Genomic DNA, 26,409 nt, shown 5'->3' with positions numbered 1-26,409 from the left:
TCGACTTCAATCTCACTTTTCTCTCTTTCAGCACTCCATGCTCTGTTCTCTTCCATAGGAACATTCCTTGAATTGTCTAACTTCAATCCAATATCTTACATCATATTCCAATAATTATTTTGTTCCTAGAATGTAATAGGAATTTCTCTTATCGAGGTTCACCAATAACCTCCTGTTGCTAACCTAACAGTCAATTCCTGGTATTCACATTACTTGGAAAATCAGCACATTTTATCACATTTGATCATTTCTCCTTTAGTGAAGTTCATTCTTCACTCTGTTTTCTGTTGCACGTGCTCTCCTCCTTCCCTCTGGCTGCTATTTTTAGGCTCTTTTTACTTTCTTACTCCCAGTTTCTCTGATCTGTAAATATCGAATGGCTTCAGGACTCAAGCCTTTCATCCATTCCTTGACTTTATATTCTGTGAGCATGCTGATGTGTTCTAAATTTGTATCTCTGGTCCTAACTTTTTACCTGCCATTCGGACTCATATGCTCAGCTTCCTACTTGATTTCTCAACATCAATGTCCCATGGGCATCTAAAACTTATGAATAAAACCAAATACCTGTTTTACTTCAACCCCAACTCCTCTGCCCCACCAAATACTTCATCATTCCAGAGTTCCCCCCCAACACTGAAATATTCATATTTCTCATTGATCGGGCTAAAATCCTTGGAATAATTCTTAACTCTTAATTACTAATTCTTACTACGAAATCCACCATCAAATCCTGGCAGTACTATCAAAATATATCCTGAATCCATGAAATAATATACCAAGTCTTGTTATAAAATAATACCAGAAGACTGGCTATGATTTTATATTTTGAGCTGAATTAGGAGAATAAAACGATTCATCATATTATTCTGCCTAGCTTTATATTGTTTAAATTTTCATAATAAAAAATTAAAATCAAATAAATAAAAACAAAACATGGCCAGGTGTGGTGACTCACACCTGTAATCCTGGCACTTTGGGAGGCCAAGGCGGGTGGATCATTTGAGGTCAAGAGTTCGAGATCAGCCTGGCCAACATGGTTAAACCCCGTTTCCACTAAACATACAAAAATTAGGTGTGCTTGGTGATTCATACCTGTAATATTGGTTACTCAGGATGCCAAGGCAGGATAATTTGCTTGCACCTGGGAGGTGGACGTGGCAGTGAGCCAAGATCATGCCACTGCACTCCAGCCTGGGCAACAGAGAAAGACTCTGCCTCAAAAAAAAAAAAAAAAAAAAAAAAGGAAAGAAAGAAAGAAAGAAAAAAAATTAAACCAAAAGCAAAACATATACTGAATCCTACCACTCCTTACTGCCTCCTTAACTACAACTAAGTCTCATTGGAGCTAATGAAGTAATCTAATTCTAGTCTTATGATAGCAGCTAAAGTCAACCTTTTAAAATGTAAATTAGGGTATGTCATTCCTCTGCTTCAAAACTCTTTGGTGAAATACTTGTCTCATTCACAATATTAGCAGAAGTCCTTGCTCTTGTCTCTTGTTACCTCTCTAACCTCACTACGTAGCAGTTTTACTATTCTCCTATTTTCTCATTCCTATCCAGTCTCCTTTCCTTATGTTTCCTAAATATTTCAAGAGTTCCCCTCTTTTGAGATCTTTGTGCTTGCTCGTCAGTCTCCCTAGAATGTTCTTCTCCTCAGAGATCCACATGGATTATTCCCTAACTTCTGACAAATCTTTGCTGTGATTTCACATTTTCATGAAAGTCTGTTCTGACCCCTGGTACTTCCTATGTCCTTTTTTTTTCTTTCTTTTTTTTTTTTTTTCATAGCCTTTATTACCTTTTACTGACAAATTGTGTTTCCCTAATCCCCTTTCTCCCCACCAGAATATAATCTTCCTGTGGGCAAGGCTGTTTCTATCTTTTTTATCCACTGAGCTATTCTCAGCACTTAGAATAGTACTTAGCACATTGTAGACACTCACTAAGTATTTATTGAATTGATGCCCTAGCTGAAATGTCAACTACTGCATGGAACTCTCCATGCTCCTCCAACTCAGAATTGATCAACTTTGCCTTTATCTCACTCCTTCATTTTGATTACATTACTACAGGGCCTTTGCCACCTTTTATTCAGTTTGACGTTTGGTTGAGTACATGTATATTTCTTTTCCTAATGATTGAGACTAGATCTTATTTGCAATTTCATGCCTAAGTGTCCAGTATCATGCCTCATGTAAACATACACTGATCAGAAACGATATGGTAAAGGTGTCAGAGAGATAGATTTTTTTTTCTTACCCAATAAAATAGTGTTACTGAGTAGGATGAATAAGCTGACTACAGTTCAAAACATTTTTTAATTGCAAAAAAATTTTGATGTTAAAATTTGATTCCAATATCTCCATTAATTTTTATTGCTCTGGCTCTCAACTGGAGCCATAAAATACACCACTGTTTCTCAGCAGTTAGCTGTGATGTTTGTTTGTTCATGTAGGTTTATTTAGCTGCTTGACACCATACCTTTCTAAAAGGTTAAGAATTTAACATTTATCTCAGACCAGCAATAACTTTGTTCAGGAAAGTTATTCTAGCTTAGATTATCAGGAACCTTTCTGACAAGTTAATGTTGTAAATAATGCAAGTGCCATAATTCACCTCTTTCTCCCCAGCCCCTTGGGGTGCTTTTATTTCATAAATTAGAGAGCAGCATACATTCCAAACATGAAAGCTAGAATTCACAGTGAAGTAATTGCTTCACAGATATCTAGCTATCCCCTCTTACTACCTAAAAATCGTTAGGAATGAAAGTGATCCTTGAGATCACAGTCTAACTTCCAGCGACTTAAACATTCAGAGATCAATGCTCAGAGGAAAATCTTATGCCCAAGACCACAATACTATCATCGACAGTGACAGCAAGCATTTATTGGACACTTACTGTGCCAGATATCAGGTTAAGCATCTTACATAAAGTATGTTTACCCAGATGAGACTTAAAGAGGTTTACACCTCCATTATATAGCTAGTAAGTAGTAGAACTAGAATTTAGTACAGACTGTAGTCCAAAACAGGCACTCTCAATCTCTTTATCATCTTGTTTCCTTAGTGGGTTAATCTGGAAGATAACTAAATGTTCTTGATATTTATAGAATGATGACATGCAATACTTTTATATGTTTCTTTCCAATAATTTTCTGACTTAATGGCTTAGTTGATTTGCATTATTTCTTTACCACTAATAAAACACACTAGTGAATTTTTATTAGTGTATTTATTTTGAGAGATGAGGTCTTGTTCTGTTTCTCAGAATAGAGTGCAATGGTGTTATCACAGTTTGCTTGCAGCTGCAAACTCCTGGGCTCAGTGAATCCTCCCACCTCAGCCTCCTGAGTAGCTAGGACTACTGGTGCATACCACCATGCCTGGCTAAGTTTTTATATTTTCTATATATATAAAGAACATTGTAAGTCCCATTCGATAACTAAAATGACTTATGAAGTGTAACACAGTATAACCAAAAGGTTAAGGCGATGTGGCTGTGGAATTGAACCACCTGGGTTCAAATGCTGGCTTGGTATTTTACCAGCTGTGTAACTTTTGGCCAATTTCTGGTGACTTTATTTTCTCATGTGGGATAATAATAGTAACTGTTGTATAAGGTTGTGATGAGCATTAAATGAAGTTAACTGAAAGCACTTAAAACACTTGCTCTTTGTTTGGTGAACCCAAAGCATTCAGTTCTAATTAGCTAGTGCCATGTGCAAATCATCATGTGGATTGGAAATTAAATGAAATACAGGGATGTTTCTTAACTCTTATTTAGAGGAGATTTTATTACTTTCACAAGCATTCATTCATTTGATCCTCAGATAAGGTATTTATGATTATCTCCATTTCACAGATGAGTATGCCTTTCTCTGTTCAGGAAGACTGAAAAATCTTGCTAAGAAACCACACAAACACTAAACATCAGAACCAGGATTTCAATGCCAGATTTCTAGTCCAGTGATCTCTTCTCTGTGCCATAAAAAGTGAAAGACATTTACTGAAAGAGCTACATATAAAGTACAGTGGGAGTGCAGATGAGAGAATTAAAACACTTTTATGAGCATCATTCAATTTAATCCTCACAATAATACTGTGAGGTAGGCAGATAACGGACTGGTATTTTCATTTTACAAATGAAGCAGAGAAGGCTCCAAGATATCCCCTGACTTGCTCAAGGTCACGCACTGTTTTGTGGCAGAACAAAGGCTGAACTAGTTCTTCCAACTTGCAGCAATATATGCTTTACATTGCTTTATGCTGCCAAAGAAAACCTCTGCTCACTGTTCAGGATTAGAATCCAGCTTTTTATGATTGACATGGAGGATTCCTTTTAGAATTCATGGTATATTACATTTTCAGCATGGTGTTTACATATTCTTTCCCCGCTCTTCACAGTTAAGGACTCTGCAGCTCATGGAGCTTGTTATCCAGGAAGGAGCGTATGGTGATGGAAAGAGAACAAGACTCAAAATCTTAAGCATGACATTATGGACCTGACTTAAGTTTCACAAAGTTAACCTTCTTCTTAGAGCCTCACTCTGCTTCTCTGTAAAATATAAAACCAGAGCCCTATACCTCAAAATGTTCTTAATTTATTGAATTAGAGAATAATGATTTTATTTATCCAATGGACTTAATGCATATTGAAAAATGAAATAGCCATCTACAAATGTCATACATAAATGAACAAATGTTGAATGCCAATTCACTATATGTCCATGTCCAGCAGCATATTGACAATAGAAGAGAACCCAGCAGTTTCTCTGGAAGCAGTTCATCTTGAAAGGTTCATCCTACTGTTGAATATATAACCACATGCTGAGTTAAGAGCTTTAGTGGAAAGGAACATGCTTCTGTGAGAGCATTTATGAAAAGTGTGCATGTGATGTCTCTGCCACAATCAGACTTGCATTTTGAAAAGATGATTGTGACTAGAGAGTGGGAGCTAGAGCAAAGATCAGCCAGGTGCCTGAGCCATTTTGCAGACTGTTGCAGAAGTCCAAGCAAAAGATGATGGTGGCTTGGTCTGAGGGTATGTCAGTGGAGACTGAGCAGTGGAGAGAACTTTGTGAGACATTTAGGGGGCAAAACTGACAGGACTGGGTAATGACGCATTGTACATGAATGGTGAGAAGGGAGGGCTTAACAGTTGCTTCGTTTCTGGCATATTCCAGTGGAGGGATGATTGTGCAATTCCAGCTGAGATTAGGATGCTGGAAAAGGTCCATATTTGAAAAGAAGATCATAAATTAAGTTTTAGACAAGTTGTACTTGATATACCTTTACAAAATTCAAGTAGGAATGTCAAGAAGGATCTTGAAGATAGGAATCTGAAGCTCAGAGAAGATGAGGACAGAGATATGTATCAGGAATCTGTCGGCATATGGATGGTCGCTGCAGCTAGAGAAGGGTAAGATGAACCATCCCAAGAAAACAGAATGAGAAGAGAACCCAGAACTCGGTCACATTTATCATGTGGATAGAGGCTGAAACTAAATAAGAGTTTAAACCCAAAAACTGATTCCCTCCAGCTCCCAAAACATAGCTTTTTATTTGCAGTTACAGTAGCTATTTGTTATGTAACTAGTCTCAAGTGTGTACTAGATGTTGAAGCAAATTATATGAAAGCACATTTTTAAAAAGCTCATTACTAGATTTATCCTTTTTAACAATTCAAGAAAAAAAAATTTTTTTAACCACAACTTAGTGGAAATACCTCTGACCAAGAAGACCATTTCCAATCTTCATTATGCTTTATCTGGCAGTGAAACACCTTGAAACCTTTCTCTCTAAGATAGCATTGATTTCCAAACCTATGGTTTTAGGATAATAAGGAATGTGATATTTGAGTGGTTATCACTTTATCACTCTGCTGTCACTTTGAGCCCTAGTCCATTGAACACCATATTTCAGTTTGGAAATCTTTTAATTGTTACAACATTCTGGCATTCACTAAAGAAATAATGAATGAAAGTAGAGTAGATAAAAAGGAGGTGCTAAAAATCTTTCCACTAAGAATAACATAACTCCTTCTCTACAAAGGAACATTAATGTAATGCTTCCTCCCTGCAGCAACTAATTAGGTATTTGACACCTCAAGGCGGCATTTGTTGCTCAACTCACAAATTGTATCTAAATGTTAACACTCTGAGGCACTTACGTATTTACTAAAAATGTATGCTAGAGACTTGCTACAAATGATCCACTAAGAAGCAGGATCATGTTTAATCTGTAAACTCTACTTCTGAAATGTAAAAATAGAAGTGCTGAATTAAGTTCACATACACCACACACACACCACATGCACACCACACACCACATATACAGACACACACACACACACACACACACACACACACACACACACACACACATGGATATAGGAGATTTTCTATTTTCTATTCCTAATAAAGAGTGTTAATGAGGCTTCTTTGAGAGGATCCCATTCTCTGTTTTCAAATAATGAAATCGAGACCCAGGAAGGTAAAGTGACATGCCAAAGATGACCAAAATAAATGGGGTTGGAACACGGAATAGAATCCAATATTCTAGGCATTTCTAAGGTCAGATTCTGTAGAGATTCTGTGTAATTATTCCCTTTTAATTTCACAAGTATTTATGCATTTATTTAAAAAAATTATGAGCCCCAGCAACATAGCCATTATTTATGCTCAGTGAATCTATATGCTAAGTGTGAATAAAATATAAATGGAATATGGCTTCTCATTTTAAATAATTTACAATCAAGTCAAAGAAACATACTTGTCCATGAATACAATGTGATACATGCTACACTAGATGTGTAAACGAAAAGCAATGAAAACACAAAGAGAACATTTAATGCTACTGGAATGGAATACATAAGGTTAGGAAGTTTCAGGTAAACATTTCTTTTGAATTGGATTCCGATTCGGTTTCATTTGAAACAAGCTTTTTGTCAAACGGAGTAAGATGTATGAGTAAAGAGAAAGTAACTCTAGGTCAATTGAAATGAAAGGAAATGCAAAATAAGAAAAAGCGGAGAAGCTGACATGGACATAGGTGTTGTGGGGGCAGGTTGGCTCATTGCAGATGACCCTGCAAAGCTTTGGGCCACAAAGTGAAGGTCTTTGGCTCTTGTTCCATAGAAGGGAGATTATACTAACCTAGAATGGCACCCAGCATAAGGTTGTGAGCATGGAGTTGACAGGTTGTCTGTGTTAAAAGGACATCTTTGTCAATAGATGATAGGAAAAACTGAGAAGACTAATGGCAAAACACTAGAAAAAGCTATTATAATGTAACCCATTTAAGTACCGACCAAAGCAGGGAGCAGTTCTAGGCACAGGAGAATATACTCTTCCCAGAATTAGGTCTCAATGTAAATTGCATAAGGGTGCATTTCATGTTGCCATGTTTGACTTTATGCTTCAAAAGATGTCAGTGGTTAAGAATGTTTATACTGACTGATTTCAGCAAAGCAGGAACATTATTGTTAGTGGGTCAAAGTGTATGCTTTTAGAATAGAAACAGTTATTTTCCATGACACTTTAACCATGTAACTCAAAGTACCTAAAACTAGAATTTAGGGAAAATAAATGCTTCTTATCAACTAACTCTTCCTATAATCTCCTTGTAAAAGTAAAGAGCAAGTTGCCTACAGACTTTTTATTATGAGGAATCAGACTTTGCATATTTGAAACTCTGTGAATTTTCAATGAGTAAATTTACAGTGAATGGATTCAGGCAGGCACAGGTAACTTGATCCCTTTACTTCAGTAGACTTACCTTGAATATGGCTTAACTCCCCCACACTGTCAACTTAGAGTTGGGGGAAAGGAAGGAGGTGAAGAAGCTTTGTCTAACAATCCATGTGGTGTTACAGTTCATGACTGAGTTCTGCGTATTTGAAGGGTAATTATGTCTTCAGATTCATAGGAGAGAGTATCACTGAGATGGAGGAGGCTTGGGGTCCCTACTGCTTTCCCAGGGATTGGTAACTCAGTGAAAGGCAGAACAACCCAAGTTTACCTCCAAATCTGCCCATTTAAAGGGGTATGTGGTCTAGAATGAGCAGAGAGGAAACCCTTAATTACTGCTCCAAATAGCTATCATGGAAAATTTTTACTTTAGGTGGCTAGTGTTGGCCTATAGTGGAACCAGAGAAATCCCACATAATAAACTGCCTTTCCAAACTCAGATGTTACTTACTTGTAATGGTTTGCTGTGTTTTGTTTACAGTTATTAAAACCTGGAAAGGTTGATTAAAAAGTTCCTGGGATTCCTTGGGGCTTGAACTGAACAAATCTGTGAAAGACAACATAGCAGGAAATACCATTTTCTCAGAATGCTTTTGCATAATTTTAGCAATTTGATGTCACCCTAGAACAACCCAGGGAAGCCACACAGCAGTTTGGCAGGAGATGCTCAGCCATCAGTGAGGACATCAGATACCATAAACTATCAAGCTGAACTGTGGAACTCAGAGAACTCCTATTTCCTCTCAGTGTTCCTCAGAGAGCAAAGTTTTTAGCCCTTTAAAAATGATTATTTTCATTATTGGAACTTGTTCAATGTCTGTATACAGGATCACTCTTTGTTTTGATTTATCTTTGCAAACAAAATTAATATGACAAAATATAAATAAAGTGAGTTTTTTTTTTTTTTTTTGAGGAGGGGCACACCCAAAGGTCAGTGAAACATAACTATATATTTTTTTCTGTGTATTTCCACCTCTCATCATATTCTCTCCTCAGATTTCTGGTTCTAAATACTTTGTGGAAAAGTCCCCTTCTTGGATGCAATAGCATTTATTTCTCATGAAGTTATGTATTTTGTTATCATTATAAAATAATAGCAGTGACTGCCATTTATGGAAAAATCCATATTAAGTTTCAGGTGTCATATCAAAAGGAGTTTTGATGCAAACTACCTTTGATATGATAAGCATATTTCTAGAAAGTGGCACATAAAATTGAAATGGTTACATTAAACCACAGTTTAAAACCACTAAGAGCCTGCGTTGTAGAAACCAGTGGTCAACCCAGGGCAGAACCGGTAGGTGATTAGAGGACAGATCATAGAGCTGTCTTGAAGGTGTGTTTACATAGCAAGCACAGTGCGTTTGCTTGGGTTCTCTTTTACAAATCAGTACCATGGAAGCATTTTCATTTTTTTTAAATATATATTTTATTGCATTTTAAGTTCTGGGGTACATGTGAAGAACATGCAGTATTGTTGCATAGGTACATACATGGCAATGTGGTTTGTTTGCTGCCTCCATCCCCATCACTTATATCTGGCATTTCTCCCCATGTCATCCCTCCCCAGCTCCCTAATCCCCACTTTCCCTTCCCTAGTCCCCCCCACAGACCTCAGTGTGTGATGCTCCCCTCCCTGTGTCCATGTGTTCTCACTGTTCAACACCCACCTATGAGAACATGTGGTGTCTAATTTTCTGTTTTGTGTCAGTTTGCTAAGAATGATGGTTTCCAGGTTCATCTATGTCCCTACAAAGGACACAAACTCATCATTTTTTATTATTGCATAGTATTCCATGGTGTATGTGTGCCACATTTTCCCTGTCCAGTCTATCATGGATGGGCATTTGGTTCCAAGTCTTTGCTATTGTAAACAATGCTGCAATGAATATATGTGTGCATGTGTCCTTATAATAGAATGATTTATAATCCTTTGGATATATACCCAGTAATGGGATTGCTGGGTCAAATGGAATTTCTATTCCTAGGTCCTTGAGGAATCACCACACTGTCTTCCACAATGCTTGAACTAATTTACACTCCCAGCAACAGTGTAAAAGTGTTCCCATTTCTCCACATCCTCTCCAGCATCTGTTGTCTCCAGATTTTTTTTAATGATCATCATTCTAACTGGTGTGAGATGGTATCAAAATATACTTTTGATATACATTTCTCTAATGACCAGTGATTATGAGCATTTTTTCATGTTTGTTGGCCTCATATATGTCTTCTTTTGAAAAGTAGCTGTTCATATCCTTTGCCCACTTTTGAATGGATTTGTTTGTTTTCTTGTAAATCTGTTTTAGTTCTTTGTTTATTTCGGATATAAGTCCTTTGTCAGATGGGTAGATTGCAAACTTCTTTTCCCATTCTGTTGCTTGCTGCTTCACTCTAATGATTGTTTCTTTTGCTGTACAGAATCTCTGGAGTTAAATTAGATCCCATTTGTCTATTTTGGCTTTTGTTGCCAATGCTTTTGGTGTTTTAGTCGTGAAGTCCTGGCCTATGCCTATGTCCTGAATGGTTTTGCCTAGGTTTTCTTCTAAGGTTTTTGTGGTGTTAGGTCTTATGTTTAAGCCTTTAATCCATCTGGAGTTAATTTTAGTGTAAGATGTCAGGAAGGGGTACAAGTTCTGCTTTCTGCACACGGCTAGCTAGTTTTCACAACACTATTTATTAAACAGGGAATCCTTTCCCCATTGCTTGTTTTTCTCAGCTTTGTTAAAGATCAGATAGTTGTAGATGTGTGGCGTTGTCCCTGAGGTCTCTGTTCTGTTCCATTGGTCTATAGCTCTGTTTTGGTACCAGTACCATGCTGTTTTGATTACTGTAGCTTTGTAGTATAGTTTGAAGTCAGGTAGTGTGATGCCTCCTGCCTTGTTCTTTTTGCTTAGAATTAACTTGGCTATGAGGACTCTCTTTTTGTTCCAAATGAAGTTTAAGATGGTTTTTTCCAGTTCTAGTTTTTTACCAGTGAAGAGGCTCCTTGGTAGCTTGATGGGGATAGTGTTAAATCTGTGAATTACTTTGGGCAGTATTGCCACTTTCATAATATTGATTCTTCCTAACCATGAGCATAGAATGTTTCTCCATATGTTTGTATCCTCTCTTATTTCCTTGAGCAGTGGTTTGTAGTTCTCCTTGAAGAGTTCCTTTACATCCTTTGTCATTTGTATTTCTAGGTATTTTATTCTCTTTGTAGCAGTTGTGAATGGCAATTCATTCTTGATTTGGCTGTCTTTAAGTCTGTTATTGGTGTATAGGAATGCTTGTGATTTTTGCACATTGATTTTGTATCCTGAGACTTTGCTGAAGTTGCTTATCAGATTCAGGAGATTTTGGGCTGAGATGATAGGGCCTTCTAAATATTCAATCATCTCATCTCCAAATAGAGACAATTTGACTTCCTCCTTTCCTAATTGAATACTCTTTATTTCTTTTTCTTATCTGACTACTCTGGCTAGAACTTCCAATACTATATTGAATAAGAGTGGTGAGAGAGGGCATCCTTGTCTAGTGCCAGATTTCAAAGGGAATGCTTCCACTTTTTGCACATTCAGTATGATATTGGCTGTGGGTTTGTCATAAATAGCTTTTATTATTTTGAGATATAGTCCATTGATACCTAGTTGATTAAGATTTTGGAGCATAAAGGGCTGTTGAATTTTGTCAAAGGCCTTCTCTGCATCTGTTGAGATAGTCATGTGGTTTTTGTCTTTGGTTCTGCTTGTGAGGTGGATTATGTTTATAGACTTGGTATGTTGAACCAGCATGCACATCCCCAGGATGAAGCCTACTCAATCGTGATGGATAAGCTTTATGATGTGCTGTTGGAGTCGGTTTGCCAGTATTTTGTTGAAGATTTTTGCTTCTATGTTCATCATGGATATTGGCCTGACGTTTTCTTTTCTTGTTGAGTGTCTGCCAGGTTTTGGTATCAGGATGATGTTGGTCTCATAAAATGACTTTGGGAGCATTCCCTCTTTTTGTATTGTTTGGAATAGTTTCAGAAGGAGTGGTACCAGCTCCTCTTTGTCTGGTAGAATTTGGCTATGAACTCATCTGGACCTGGGCTTTTTTGGTTGGTAAGCTATTAATTCCTGCCTCAACTTCAGCCCCTGTTATTGGTCTATTCAGGGTTTCAAGTTCTTCCTGGTTTGGCTCGAGAGGATGCAAGTGTCCAGGAATTTATCCATTTCTTCCAGGTTTACTGGTTTATGTGCATAGAGTTGTATGTAGTAATCTATGATGGTAGTTTGTGTTTCTGTGGAATCTGTGGTGATATCCCCTTTATCATTTTTTATTGCATCTATTTGTTCACTCTTTTCTTTTTTATTAATCTGGCTAGTGGTCTGTCTGTTGTGTTGATCTTTTCAAAAAACAAGCTCCTGGGTTTATTGATTTTTTTGAAGGGTTTTTTGTTTTTTTTTTTTTTTTTGTCTCTATCTCCTTCAGTTCTGCTCTGATCTTAGTTATTTCTTGTCTTCTGCTAGCTTTTCAGGTTTTTTTGTTTTTTTATCTTGCTCTTCTAGTTCTTTCAATTTTGATGATAGGGACTCAATTTTAGATATTTCCTTGCTTCTCATGTTGGCGTTTATTGCTGTAAATTTTCCTCTAGGCACTGCCTTAAATGTGTCCCAGAGAGTCTGGTATGTTGTGTCTTCATTCTTGTTGGTTTCAAAGAACATCTTTATTTCTGCCTTCATTTATTTATTTATCCAGTCAACATTCAAGAGCCAATTGTTCAGTTTCCAGGAATTTGTGCGATTCTGAGTTAGTTTCTGAATTCTGAGTTTTAATTTGATTGCATTGTCGTTTGAGAGACTGTTTGTTATGATTTCCATTCTTTTGCATTTGCTGAGGAGTGATTTACTTCCAATTATGTGGTCAATTTTAGAATAAGTGCATTGTGGTGCTGAGAAGAATGTATATTCTGTGGATTTGGGGTGGAGAGTTCTGTAAATGTCTATTAGGTTTGCCTGGTCCAGGTCTGAGTTCAAGTCCTGGAGATCCTTGTTAATTTTCTGTCTCATTGATCTGTCTAATATTGACAGTGGAGTGTTAAAGTCTCCCACTATTATTGGGTGGGAGTCTAAGTCTCTTTGTAAGTCATTAAGAACTTGCTTTATGTATCTGGGTGCTCCTGTATTGGGTGCGTATATATTTAGGATCATTAGCTCTTCTTGTTGCATTGATCTTTTTACCATTATTTAATGCCCTTGTTTGTCTCTTTTGTCTTTGTTACTTTAAAGTCTAGTTTATCAGAGACTAGGATTGCAACTCCTGCTTTTTTTGCTCTCCATTTGCATGGTAGTTCTTCCTCCATCCCTTTATTTTGAGCCTATGTCTATCCTTGCATGTGAGATGGGTTTCCTGGATACAGCACACTAGTGGGTTTTGACTTTTTATCCAATTTGCCAGTCTATGTCTTTTGAATGGGGCATTTAGCCCATTTACATTTAGGGTTAAAACTGTTATTTGTGAATTTGATCTTGCCATTTTGATGCTAGCTGGTTGTTTTGCCCATTAGTTGACACAGTTTCTCCATTGTGTGAATGCTCTTTACTATTTGGTATGTTTTTGGAGTGGCTGGCACTGGTTGTTCCTTTCTATGTTTAGTGCTTCTTTCAGGAGCTCTTGTAAAGGAGGCCTGGTGGTCATGAAATTGCAGGGCAATTGCTTGTTTATAAAGGATTTTATTTCTCCTGTGCTTATGAAGCTTAGTTTGGCTGGATATGAAATTCTAGGTTGAAAGTTCTTATCTTTATGGATGTTGAATATTGACCCCCATTGTCTTCTGTCTTGTAGGGTTTCTGCTGAGAGATCCACTGTGAGTCTGATGGACTTCCCTTTGTGGGTAACCCGACCTTTCTCTCTGGCTGCCCTTAGCATTTTTTCCTTCATTTCAACTCTGATGAATCTGATGATTATGTGCCTTGGGGTTACTCTTGTTGAGGAACATCTTTGTGGTGGTCTCTGTATTTCCTGGACTTGAATGTTGGCCTGCCTTGCTACTTTGGGGAAGTTCTCCTCTATAATATCCTGAAGAGTGTTTTCCGGCTTGGATTCATTGTCTCCATCACACTCAGGTACACCTATCTGACTTAGATTATGTCTTTTCTCATGATCCCATATTTCTTGGAGGCGTTGTTCATTTCTTTTTTCTCTGATCTTGCCTTCTTGTTTTATTTCATTGAATTGACCTTCAATTTCTGATGTCCTTTCTTCTGCTTGGTTGATTCGGCTATTGAAACTTGTATATGCTTTGCGAAGTTCTTGTGTTGTGTTTTTCAGCTCCAGCAATTCATTTGTATTTCTCTCTAAGCTGTTCATTCTCATTAGCATTTCTTCAAACATTTTTTCAAAGTTCCTAGTTTCTTTGCATTGGGTTAGAATGTGATCTTTTAGCTCAGAGATGTTTGTTATTACCAACCTTCTGAAGCCTGTTTCTGCCAATTCATCAGACTCATTCTCCGTCCAGCCCTGTTCCCTTGCTAGTGAGGAGTTGTGATCCCTTGAAGGAGGAGAGGCATTCTGCTTTTGGGTAGTTTCATCCCTTTTGTGCTGGTTTCTTCCCATCTTTGTGGATTTATCTTCCTGTGATCTTTGTGGTTGGTAACTTTCAGATGGGGTCTCTGAGTGGACGTCTTTTTTTGTTGCTGATGAAGTTGTTTCTTTCTGTTTCTTAGTTTTCCTTCTAATAGTCAGGTCCTCCTGCTGTAGGACTTCTGGAGGTCCACTCCAGACCCTGCTTGCCTGGGGATCACCTGCAGTGACTGCAGAACAATAAGGGTTAAGGGTTGCTGCCAGTTTCTTCTTCTGTTATCTTTGTCCCAGAAGGATACCCACCAGAAGTCAGCCTGAGCTCTCCTTTATGAGGTGTCTCTTTGGTTATATGGGGGTCGGGGAGCTGCTTAAGGAGACAGTCTATCCCTTATAGAAGCTCAAATGCTGAGCTGTGAGCTCCATTATTCTGTTCAGAGCTACTGGGAAGGTATATTTAAGTCTGCTACAGCATAAGTCATAAATGCCATTTTTTCCCCCAGGTGCTCTGTCCCAGGAAGGTTGGACTTTATTTATAAGTTCCCGTCATTCTGCTGCCTTTTATCAGAGTTGCCCTGCCCAGAAGAGGTAGCCTAGTCACAGTCTGCCAGCAGAGGTGTTGCTGAGCTGCTGCAAGCTCTGCCCTGCTGTTGGGTGAACTTCCGTGCAGTTTTCTTTATAGGGGTATGGTTAGAACTGCCTCAGTAATGGCAGTCTGCCTCAGTCATGGTGGACTGTCTCTGTAATGGTGGACTTCCTTGGTAATGGCAGACTGCCTTGGTAACGGTGGACTACCTGGGCAGTGGCAGACTGCCTCGGTAATGGGGGACGCCTTTCCCCCCACAGAGCTGGACTGTCCCAGGTCCATCTGTGCTTGCTGCGAAACTCTCAGTTCAGAGTGTTTCAGATTGCTGGTGTTGGTGCAAGTGGGACCAGCCAAGCCAGATCACCTGGCTCCCTGTTTCAGCCCCCTTGTTTTCAGTTGAACAGGCTACTCTTTCTCCCACGCGTTCCAGTCACCAGTTCAAACGGCACCTGGATTTGTGTGAGTTTTTGTGTGGAGACCTGCTGCACCGGCTGAAACAACTGTGCTGGAGACTCGTGACACTTTTCTAACCATGAATCTCCTGGTCTGTGGGCAGTAAAAATAAGTTTGGAAATGTGGTGATCACTCACCCACTGTGCTTTCACTGGGAACTGCAATCCAGAGCTGTTTCTATTTGGCCATCTTGGATCCCATAAAAGCATTTTAAGAAGCTTTATTTACACTTTATGTAAGACTGAGAAAATATGAATTGTCCATATCAATGAATATATATAATTTTTATGAATTATTAATTTTGGATAATTTTTGAAGGCTAATGGAGATTATAAAACCTTCCCCATTATGAGGTCCAACATCCTCTTTTATATATAAGTGATATTTTCATTTTATGATCTTGGACATTCTTACTTGAACATGTTCAAATTTCCTTGCCTCTTTTTCCTTTAATGTATACTTGTTCAGAGGAAGATTTGAACAGATACTCTGAAAAGAAGATACACGAGAAGCCAACAAACATTTGAAAAAATGCTCAACATCAGTAATCATCACACACAAATCAAAACCAAAATGAGATACCATTCCACATCGGTCAGAATGGCTATTACAAAAAATAAAATAAAATAATAGATGCTTGTGAGGCTGCAGAGAAAAGGGAATGCTTATAGATGGTTGGCAGAAAGGTACATTAATTCCTTCCGCCGCTATGGAAAGCAATTAGATTTCTGAAAGAACTTAAAACATATCTACAATTTAGCCTAGCCATTCATTAATGGGTACATATCTAAAATAAATAATACTATCAAAAGCATGCATGCACTTACATATACTGGATAATGAATATGTGGTACATATACACCATGAAATACTGTGCAGCCATAAAAATGAATGAAATCACTTCCTTTGAAACTACATAGATGCAGCTGGAGACCATAATCCTAAACAAATTAATGCAGGAACAGAAAACCAAATACTACATGTTCTCACTTTTAAGTAGGAGCTCAACATTGGGTATTCATGGATATATATATGGCAACAATAGACATGGGGACTGTCAGACAGGGGAGGGAGGGACAAGGACAAAGGCTGAAAAATTACTGCTTACTATACTTAATACCTTGGTGACAGGATCAATGGTATCTCAAACCTCAGCATCACACAATATACTCATGTAACAAATTTTTACATGTAATCCAGAATCTAAAATAATGAAGTTATTTGAAAAAATAAAGTACAGAAGACTACCTGTTCATAGGATTATGGCCAGCATGACTTGGAACACAGTTATTTCATCCAATTTATTTAGTAGTTATAAAAATAAAGTCAATTATGAAAGCTGTCTTTCCCTATAGCTACCCGAGGTATTTGAAATGCATATGTGACCTTTGATAACTGCGTTGTTTGAAGGTCTAGAAAAGATGCTATGACATGATTCACAGCAGATGATAGACAAATTCATTCTCTCAGCAGTCTCTCAATTCTCATTTTCCCTTTTCCCCTATAGGACCTCATGTCTTTTACCGAAAGTTCTCATGATCCAAAGAAATTCCTTATTTTGCTGCTATTGTTGAATGATATCAATACTAGATTTAGAGAACTAAGTTCCAGATTTTATTCTTCAGTGTGGTACCTATTAACTGAAGCCTTTGAATAAATCTTGTTGCTTTTCTAAATATCACTCTCTCTATATAAAATCATGATAATGAAGTCACTCTATCTATATCAATAAGATACCTGAGGCACTGTATTAAAAAATTTTTCTAAAATAGATAACTAAGAAGCAATAATTCCCATCTTCATGTGCTCAATCTCTTTGAGCTATATACAGCACGGCATGCAATCCTATTATGAGGGTTTTCTTTCAAAAAGCAACTTGCTGACTTAAATGATCTTAGTTTGGTAGAATATAGCAGTGTGGTATCTGGCAAATGGGAGCATTTTTCCATATTTCTTACCCTTACCTACTTTAGATTACTACTACTGAACCTCGTCCAGACCCCTGCTCTGTTACAAGTCAGAGTTCAGTCTTCCAGACACTTCACAGTGTACTTCTTAAAGAATACCTAAACCTCAGTCTATATCCAGATTCATACACAGTGCTTTTTGTCTATTGTGGTAAAACATATGTTTCATAATATTTACAATTTTAACTATTTGTAAGTGTACAGTTCTGTGATATTAGTGCATGTATTTTGTAGTGTCCACAGAATTTTTCATTGTCTCCAATTAAATTCTTTACCTATTAAAGACTAAGGTCCCATTCTCCTATCACTTAGCCCCTGGCAACCACTCAGGGTGCATATTTTAAATACTAGCAGTGTTAGATAAAATAATGCTAACTCCTGTAACAAATAATCCCTAAAACGTATAATGGCTCAAAACTATTTCTGACTCTATAAGGTATGGAAGGGATGTTACTGATTGACAGGCAGTTCTTTTCCCAGCTCTTCTCTAGAATTACTGCAAATTTTGATTGTTCCATTATCCCGCATATGACTTCTAAGGTTGCCATGCTTGCCTACCTCAAGACAACAGATGAAGGAAGAGAACATGGAGAATTACCCATGTGCAGTTTTGTTTAGGCCAGACTTGGAATCAGCACACATCATGTACACTCAAACTCTTGATGAGAATCAGTCACATGGCCTCAACTAGACTTCAGGGAAGCTGCAAAATACAGTCTGGTACATGAAGAAGAAATTTCGGGTTTGAAGATAAGCCAGCCAGTCTCTGCCATCAGTCATAGTAAGAGTGTAGATATGCCTACAAATCGTCATCCATGCACTTAAGAACTTTTACTTTTTGAAAATGTAGTTTTTCCTAGGAGAAAAAGATACTTCCTTTTAAATATGTCCAAAACCCATCCATACCTGAATGGCAAAATTAAAGTGTACATAGAATTGCACTGAGAAGCAAGAGATATTGTGTAGATGTAGAAACCAGGAGAAACAATTAAAAAAGATTAGAGGAAGTTGCTTCTTCAGTCAGTTCAATCCGCTGTATGGTAAGGTCCAGTGAGGATATCTAGAATGTTCAGAAGGTTTAGAATCATGTGTGTCCTTAAAGAATACTTCAATAGTTTTTCTAAAATATCAGCATTCATATCCACAGGGTTTGTCATCTCTTAATATGTATTGTAAATGCAACCATGATCAGCAGATTAATTCATTCGTCTGCAACACTGAGGAAGTTTTTAGTTGATAAACGTATTGATATTGAACACATAGATGTGGTTTGAAGAGCAAGGCAAGCAGGCATATGTTACAGTTTCTCTTCACGCAGGAAGGAACCTACTTCCTTTCACTAATTGCACAGGGACTCAGGCTCCATACATAGGAACACTTAGCATCTGCGTTTTCCTTTCATACAATGAGAGAAAATGCATAAATGCATTTGTTGGCAATACTGACAAAGACCGATTTCTGGAATAATTGAAACCTTGATTTCTGTCATTAGCCGGATGTTTATGAAACGCATCTTCCTGTCTACATTCCAGATGTTTCTTCTTATTTTAATAGCTCTTTGTTTTTTTTATGTGTCTTGAATTTCAAATGGTAAAGTGTCAAGGGAAAAGACTTCACTTTGCAAGTTTCATGGAGAATGACATAAGCTTAAACTCCCCAGAATCCTTGCAAAATTTATTTGTAGGTCCTTCCAATTAGTTTACTTTCTATAGAAAGCCTGAGATGCTGAATTATGTCCCAGAGTCAACATTAGATGAGCGAACAACCTTTTGGTCCACCTCACTACTCTTGCACATCAAATACTGGTTTTGGCTGAAAGCATTCTTTTTAGAATAATCTTTCTCTGCAACTTTGATTTCTCAGGGAGCGAGCATTGAATACAACACAGCCTGGGTCCCTTCAGCTCACTGTGGGAAACCTGAAGCCAGAAGCCATCTACACTTTCCGAGTTGTGGCTTACAATGAATGGGGACCCGGAGAAAGTTCTCAACCCATCAAGGTGGCCACACAGCCTGAGTGTGAGTATAAAAAGGAATAAGCAGTATTTAGAAAATGTTTATTTTCCTCTGCAGTACCCTCAAATTCTTTCACAGAACCTTTGCAAGGTGACAAAATGGAAAAACAATTTTTTTTTAAGTAACCTATTTAATTCAAGGATTTGTAAAAGTAAGATAACTTGTAACAGTAGAATGGCCTCTTCACTTAGACCATGTACCATAATGGCAAAGGCCTAATCGATCCATGCAGTCTACGTATTCATTTCCTAAGACAGTGATTCACTCTGCCTGACAGTATTTTATCTTCATCATTGTGTTTCAGCCTCCTCTGTTTAATTTACAATTTTTTTGACTTTGTAAAAAGTGTAACAACAAAGGTAACAGAACAATAGCATACAACTAAATCCAGGGACTAATCTAAAAACTTAAACATGCACCGCATGCACTGAAAAAGCTACTAAACGCAAGTTGAGACTTAAGGAAGATGAGGGTTAACCTCTATTGGATAATCTCACTTTCCTCTAACTTGAATCACTACATTCATCTTTTTTTTTTTTTTTCTCCACAAAGTAAAGGAGCTGAATGTTCTTTGACCAAGGTATAATTCAGTGATTTCTGCTCTGTTAAAGGAAGAGCTCCAAAATTACATAGTAAAAAACAATTTCTGTACTTCACAAAATTTTGTTTCCTCTTGTGTGTTTCTAATGTTTTTGACAAGATTGGTTGCTGATGAGCCATTAGCTAAACTTGTTTTGTTTCGCATTAGAAAAAAATTGGAATCTAAAATCAAAACGAAATGCATAGCTACTTGTTAGCAAGCTGTCTTGTGTTAAACACCTAACTGTACCTACTTCATTTTTATAAAAAAATTAATAATGATGTTTTGTTTATATTCCTGTTCATTATACATGAAACTGTATTTATCTTCAAAATCACATCTTGTAGTTTTGGAATAAAGTGAAGAAGAGATTGGAAATATTTTAACTGGTAGTTGTGAGAGAGTAACCTTTATATTACATAACTTCTTGAGAAATTTAAATCAGCATGTTGAAGAAGAGAAAACAGGAGATACAGTCTGAGTGCACTTTTGACAGAATCTCCATCCTTTATTTCACTTGGGCAGGGCTACAGAGACATGATGATAACAAATTGGAATAAAGTATTAATTGAAGGAAGGGAAGAGGGCTAAGCTGTGCAAATAATACAAATATTTGCCTCATAGAAATAAAACCTCAGGGCCAGCTGAATAATTTGTAAGACCAAATAATTTTGATTTGCAAAATAAAAACATAGGGGCATCTGTTTAAAAATTAGTTATAGGATAGCTACAGCAGCATTAGGTCTTGCACAGTTTCACCGTTTGCATGCCCATGAAGCCAGTCTTGCTCCCAGGTTTCTATTCTGCACGATGTTTTGTTGCTGTACAGATTAACTCACTAGATAATGTTAATTTCCCCTTCATAATGTCTATGTTAACATAACATTTGAGTCTTCTTTTTTGTGTGTGGTTGGGGGACAGAGTCTTACTCTCTTTCACAGGCTGGAGTGCAGTGGCACAATCTCGGCCCACTGCAATGTCCGCCTCCTAGGTTCAAGCGATTTCTGGCTAACTTCCGTATTTTCAGTAAAGACAGGGTTTCACCATGTTGGCCAGGCTGGTCTTGAACTCCTGACCTCAAGGGATCCACCCGCCTTGGCCTCCCAAAAATGCTAGAATTACAAGTGTGAGCTACTACACCTGGCCCAACATTTGAGTCTTCACCTGCTTTATTGACTTTCTCTTCATAGATCATCTACGTAAAAGCAATAACTTTTATGGCTATTTTGTGTTTTTGATTAAAAACAAATTAGGTTATGTATTTATTTTTACATAATATACATACCATATATACACACACACGCACACACTGTATATATATGGTGTATATTTATTTGTACATATATATACCATATATATATATACATATATATGCTATATATATACATGTATATATATTGTATAAACTGTATATGCATATGGTATATACCATATTGTAGCTAGGTCAACAGTTTAAAAACTCCTAAAAAAAAATTCCTTAAGTCCTTGGTGAGTTTTCTAAAATTGTAGCTAACTTTAAAAGCGTGTTCATTTTCAAAAGATCAAATCTGTGAATTATCTGAATTTTTTGTCTTCTTCTAAAATTATCCTACAATTGTTTTACTGTACTTTTAAGAGCTGACTAGGCATGATTACATTGTATTTCTAATTAAAATCCTGGTTGGTTAGCTTTGCTTTGTAAAAATGAGCATTTTTTTTTCTTTTATCAATACTATTGTTTCTAAGCATCCAAATTAACAAAGCAACTTTCAGCATTTAAAAATTTACTTTTTTTTTAATGCCAACATTCCCAAGTCAAGGGACAGTAAAGTATTTTGCTTTTTGACACTAACAACACTCATTCCATTATTTTTTTAAGAAAAAACAAACTTGATACAATGATACAATATATTATGCCATTTTAATATAATTTGTAATTAAGTTAAAAAGAATAGTGATGGTTTGTATCACACATATGGCCTTAACTTTGTAAGATACAATGGCGTAACTCAATTTGTAAGTATATTTAATGAATAATTATTATGTTCCTAACACTGTTCCAGGCTGCATGAGGCATGTTAGAAAAGCACACATGAGTAATAAAGTAGCAGGATCTCAGCAGATTTGGGGGAAAGCAAATATTCTAAATATGTAACAAGAACAAAACAACTCATGTAGGACTTATAAGAAGTTGGTAAACAGGATACAAACAATCTGATTCATAGGTTTGCTCTTGGTCCATGACCTGTGATGGCTGCAGCATATTTCCTAGTTAATTCAGCCACAACTATGCTTTATTTTCTCCCCTTGCAATAAGCACTGTGAACAATTTGTGCAGAGGACCTCATTGGACACTGTTCTCTATAAGCATTTAATTTGCTTAAAAATTAGCATAAATGATAAAGTACAAAATAACAAAAGCCTAACTGAATAAAACATTGATTGTTGGTATTGTTGTCATTTATAAATTCTTTTCTCTAAGAAATGAAAATGAAGAACCTTTCTGCTTTAGAAACATGATGCAGCCATGAATTTTTTTTTTTCATCAATGGCAGCCATAACAGCTTTAGAATGCTAACCACATTTTGGCCTTTACTAACAGCATTGTTCTATTAAATTACCTCTTTTCTTACCAGTATATGGAATAGGGTAATTTCCTTTGCAGAGCGTTGTTTATTTGTACTGTAACTTGATTCTGTTTCGTTGAACATTGCCACTGGATAATTCATCCGTTACTGATTAGATAGGTAGTTAGGAATAACGTAGCCTGCGCAAAAAGGCATTCACAGTATCCTTTACATGTGCAAAAGAGTTAGCCAACTCCTTCAATTCATGTATATTGAGTACTGCTTAACTCACTTGCCACCTTTGTTACAGACTTTAGAATACGTAAATTATATTATCATGGGTGATAGGCATTGCACGTGTATTTTGTCTTCTTTTGGTAACATAAAATGTCAATTTGGCAATTTTAAAGTATTTCTAGGGTTAGGAACACTTATCTCATCTTCTCCAAGCCCGTTCAATAAGACATCAATTACTGAAGAAGACAGAATATCCTGGAGATCCTGTGCTTCCTTTCCTTTCCTTTCCTTTCCCCTCCCTTCCTCCTTCCCACCATCCTTCCCTCTTTCTTATAAGCCCACTTTTCTGTCTTTAAGAGAAAATGTGAGGGCTGATTTTATTACTTTGCTAGACTATCAGAATTTATAGGCAAGATCAGGTTAAAAAAAAAAACGTTGCCATCAATATTTCTTTTCTGACAAAATGATCTTATCTTTTGAAAATGGGTTTCATCTGAGTATGTATTTGGTTGCTGCTTTTATCAATGTTTTTTCCAAATATGATGTTGTAATTGTACACTAAAATTACATAGCTTGTATACAAATTGAATTTCAAGTCTTTCATATTATTTGAAAATATCAACACTATTATACAAACCATATTCTCAAAGAATAAAAGCTGATGGAAATATATATGAAATATAAATCAGCCAGCAACTGTTTCTAAAAGTGCGTACACTTTGTAGTAATCATTTAAAGAGATCAACAGCCCAAAATCCAGTTTATAAAATAATCGATTGAAATAGAAAGGCTTGATTTATATGAAGGTTTGTGTCTCCTGATGGTATCTTCCTTTTGCTAAATCCTTGCTCTTTCTCCCTTGCCTTTATGGTATATAATTTCTCCACCATATTATCAGCCAGGATTTAAGTCCCTGTCTGCTTAAGACTTGTCTAATCTTTCCATACCACATGTGGAGGTTTTTGAATTATTATTTGTGTTCCCTTAAGATCCTATTAAGGCAGTTTAATCAAAAAGGATGTTAAAATGGACCACATACTGGCTTGAGGGCTTGAGTGAGAATGGGAAGCTTATTTGCAAGACCACAACTCAATTATCTACAAAACTCTTTTATATTTAAGAGTTGTAAGTAATATTCTTAGTCTATTATATTCTTTACACTAAAAAGATGAGTGAAAGCAACCCACCAAGTTGAGTGACTTTAGAATATATTATCTAGAGGAATAGCTGTAATTGCTTCTTTCCTCCTTCATTAGATTTTCAAAATTCTAATAGGGCTCTACTTGTATGGTTGTTATGAAAAGAACAGAGAAGTTCAAATCATGTCTCTGAACATTACTACCTTTACCCTAGAGCAAGTTTGTGATTCATTGAGACCTCAGTTTCATAAACTATAAATGGGAGTATTATTTATTCTTCCTACATTGCAAAAATAAAATATGATAACATATGGGCAGGGACTGGGTCTTGCCTGGCATCTCAGTTAAAAAACAAAGCTTCCTTACCCAACGGGATCAAATAAGAACATGATTCCAACTGTTCTACATTTACAAACAAAGTGGGATACTCACCAGGGTAATCACTTGGGCAAATAAGACTGCTATAATACCTCATTTATAGTTTAGAGAACGAGCTTGATCACTATACAATCAGTGCATTTTCATTCTCTTTAACTTTCTCCCTAATTATCTTCTTCTTAAAATTTGGCAGGCCATTATAGATTGACCTGTCTATATTTTGAAGTCTTATGAACAGAGAGCACGACATTATCCCATAAAATGTAATACAGCATTGCCACTTTATAAAGCCATGTGTCACTTCAGGAAGGAAGGGTATACATTCCAAGAACTGCATCATTAATTGATTTAATTTTTGAGAGCATCATAGTGTCTTACACACACCTAGATGGTAGAGGCTACTACACACCTAGGCTATATGGTATAGCCTATTGCTTCTAGGCTGCAAATGTGTATAACATGTGACTCTACTGAATACTGTAGGCAATTATAACACAATGATAGATATTTGTACATCTGAGCATATCTAAACAGAGAAAGGTAATGCATTACATTATAAGGATAGATTGGCAAGATGTCACTAGGCAATATAAATTTTTCAACTTCATTATAATTTTATGGGATCACCTTGGTATATGTGGTCTGTTACTGATCAGAACACTGTTAGGTGACACTTGGTTGTAGTTGGTTGGTTGATGCTGGTAGAAGCTAGTTTGGCAAATATATAAAATATCAGTTATATTTATTTAAGAATGGTTCTATAAGCAAACTAAGGTGATCATAGCTCTGTCTAGTTCATTACTTTTGTCACTTGATTTACAATCATTAACTGCATTGCATTGAGATTTGAATAAGTATTTGGGATGACCACTATGGCAAATCTGTCCACTCAATAACAATTCAGTTGTCTGATCCCATACGTGGCTAGACATAAATAGTAGAAAGAAGTAAAGATAAGCACTGGCAGTACATCCTTTTAATAGCATAAAAACATTGACATTATTTTAAAAGTCTCTGGATGTAAAAAAAAAAATAATGTTTTCAGGTATTATAAATAAGAGATGGGGGATGTTAAAAACTTATGGTTTAGTGTCCTCTGTGTCCAAAGGCTTAAGGAATTCATTGGGATTTAATGGTCAATTAGACTAGTATGATGTCTTTTATAATGACATGTATTAATGGAAGGATTAGAGGTAAGTTTGAGATGATGGGTTGTTTAATCACCTCTAGAAGACTTCAAAGCAAATGTGAGTCACTGTGTTCTTTTTTCATTCATTTAAAGATATTTATTGTGTGCTAAGTTTTAGACCTACAGTGTCTAGTGTGGTAACCACAAGCCACATTTGTTTACTTAAATTTAAGGGTCTTGAAATAAAATAAAATTTAAAATCTAGTTTCCAAGTCACAATAGCTATATTCCAACTGCTCAGTAGCACTTAAAATTTAAATAAAATTAAAAACAAAAAATTCAATGTATCTGTCTTGTAAGCCACTTCTCAAGATTTGACATATGATTACTGAGATCACAGAGAACATTTCCATGATTTCAGAGAGTTCCATGGGGCAGTGGCAGTCTAGGCACTATCCTGGTAAATGAGGATACAAAAGCAACTCAGAAATGGTCCTAACTCTCAAGGAACTGGTGGTCTGATAGAAAGAATTTTATGGAGAATTCACTAAAATTCGCTTTCACAGATTTCATCTCCTTGAACAAAATTGTTCAGTTTTCTTCAAAATGAAAAAGTTAATTATGTGCTAAATTAGTAGACTTGATTTTTAAAGGCCAGAGAATCTAGACCTGAAGATACTCTGTTTATTTACTTAAGTTACTTAATCATATTAAAAATTGTAAGTTATCTATTACCTGGAAAAATATATATATAGGTATCTTCCAAAGTACAATTGAAGGTGAAGGACATAGCTTACTAGTTGCTTGCGTTAAACAGTGTTATAAGCACAATTTCCCCAAGAAGCTTCTGCCGGTTCTCTTATTTTCTCTTTTCTTTTGAGCACATAGTATGATTCAGGCTTCTTCAGCTGGTATAACTAGACATAAAATTTACCTGCTTAATGAGAAATCATATAGGAAGAAAGCTAACTTCTCACAGATACTGGGCAGTGTGAGGAAAGGGGACAAGAAAGTGTCATAATGATTATTGGTTTTCAGGCAGCATGGTCAACTAGTCTGGGAGAAAGAATAAGTAGATCTGAT

The 26,409-nt window shown here is 36.6% G+C and overlaps 1 protein-coding gene across 4 annotated transcripts in view; it reads left to right on the top strand.

The window, feature by feature from the left end:
- DCC (DCC netrin 1 receptor) overlaps nt 1-26,409 on the top strand; it is a 1,201,717-nt gene that overhangs the window by 813,333 nt on the left and 361,975 nt on the right. For all 4 annotated transcript variants that reach the window (XM_003926060.3, XM_074383427.1, XM_074383426.1 and 1 more), the window contains exon 9: nt 19,166-19,320. In XM_003926060.3, the coding sequence (XP_003926109.1) occupies nt 19,166-19,320 (155 nt within the window). The remainder of the gene's footprint in view (nt 1-19,165; nt 19,321-26,409) is intronic.

This window comes from Saimiri boliviensis, chromosome 13, assembly GCF_048565385.1.
Source record: "Saimiri boliviensis isolate mSaiBol1 chromosome 13, mSaiBol1.pri, whole genome shotgun sequence".
Lineage (NCBI taxonomy): Eukaryota > Metazoa > Chordata > Mammalia > Primates > Cebidae > Saimiri > Saimiri boliviensis.
This window is presented reverse-complemented; position numbering and strand designations above follow the sequence as displayed.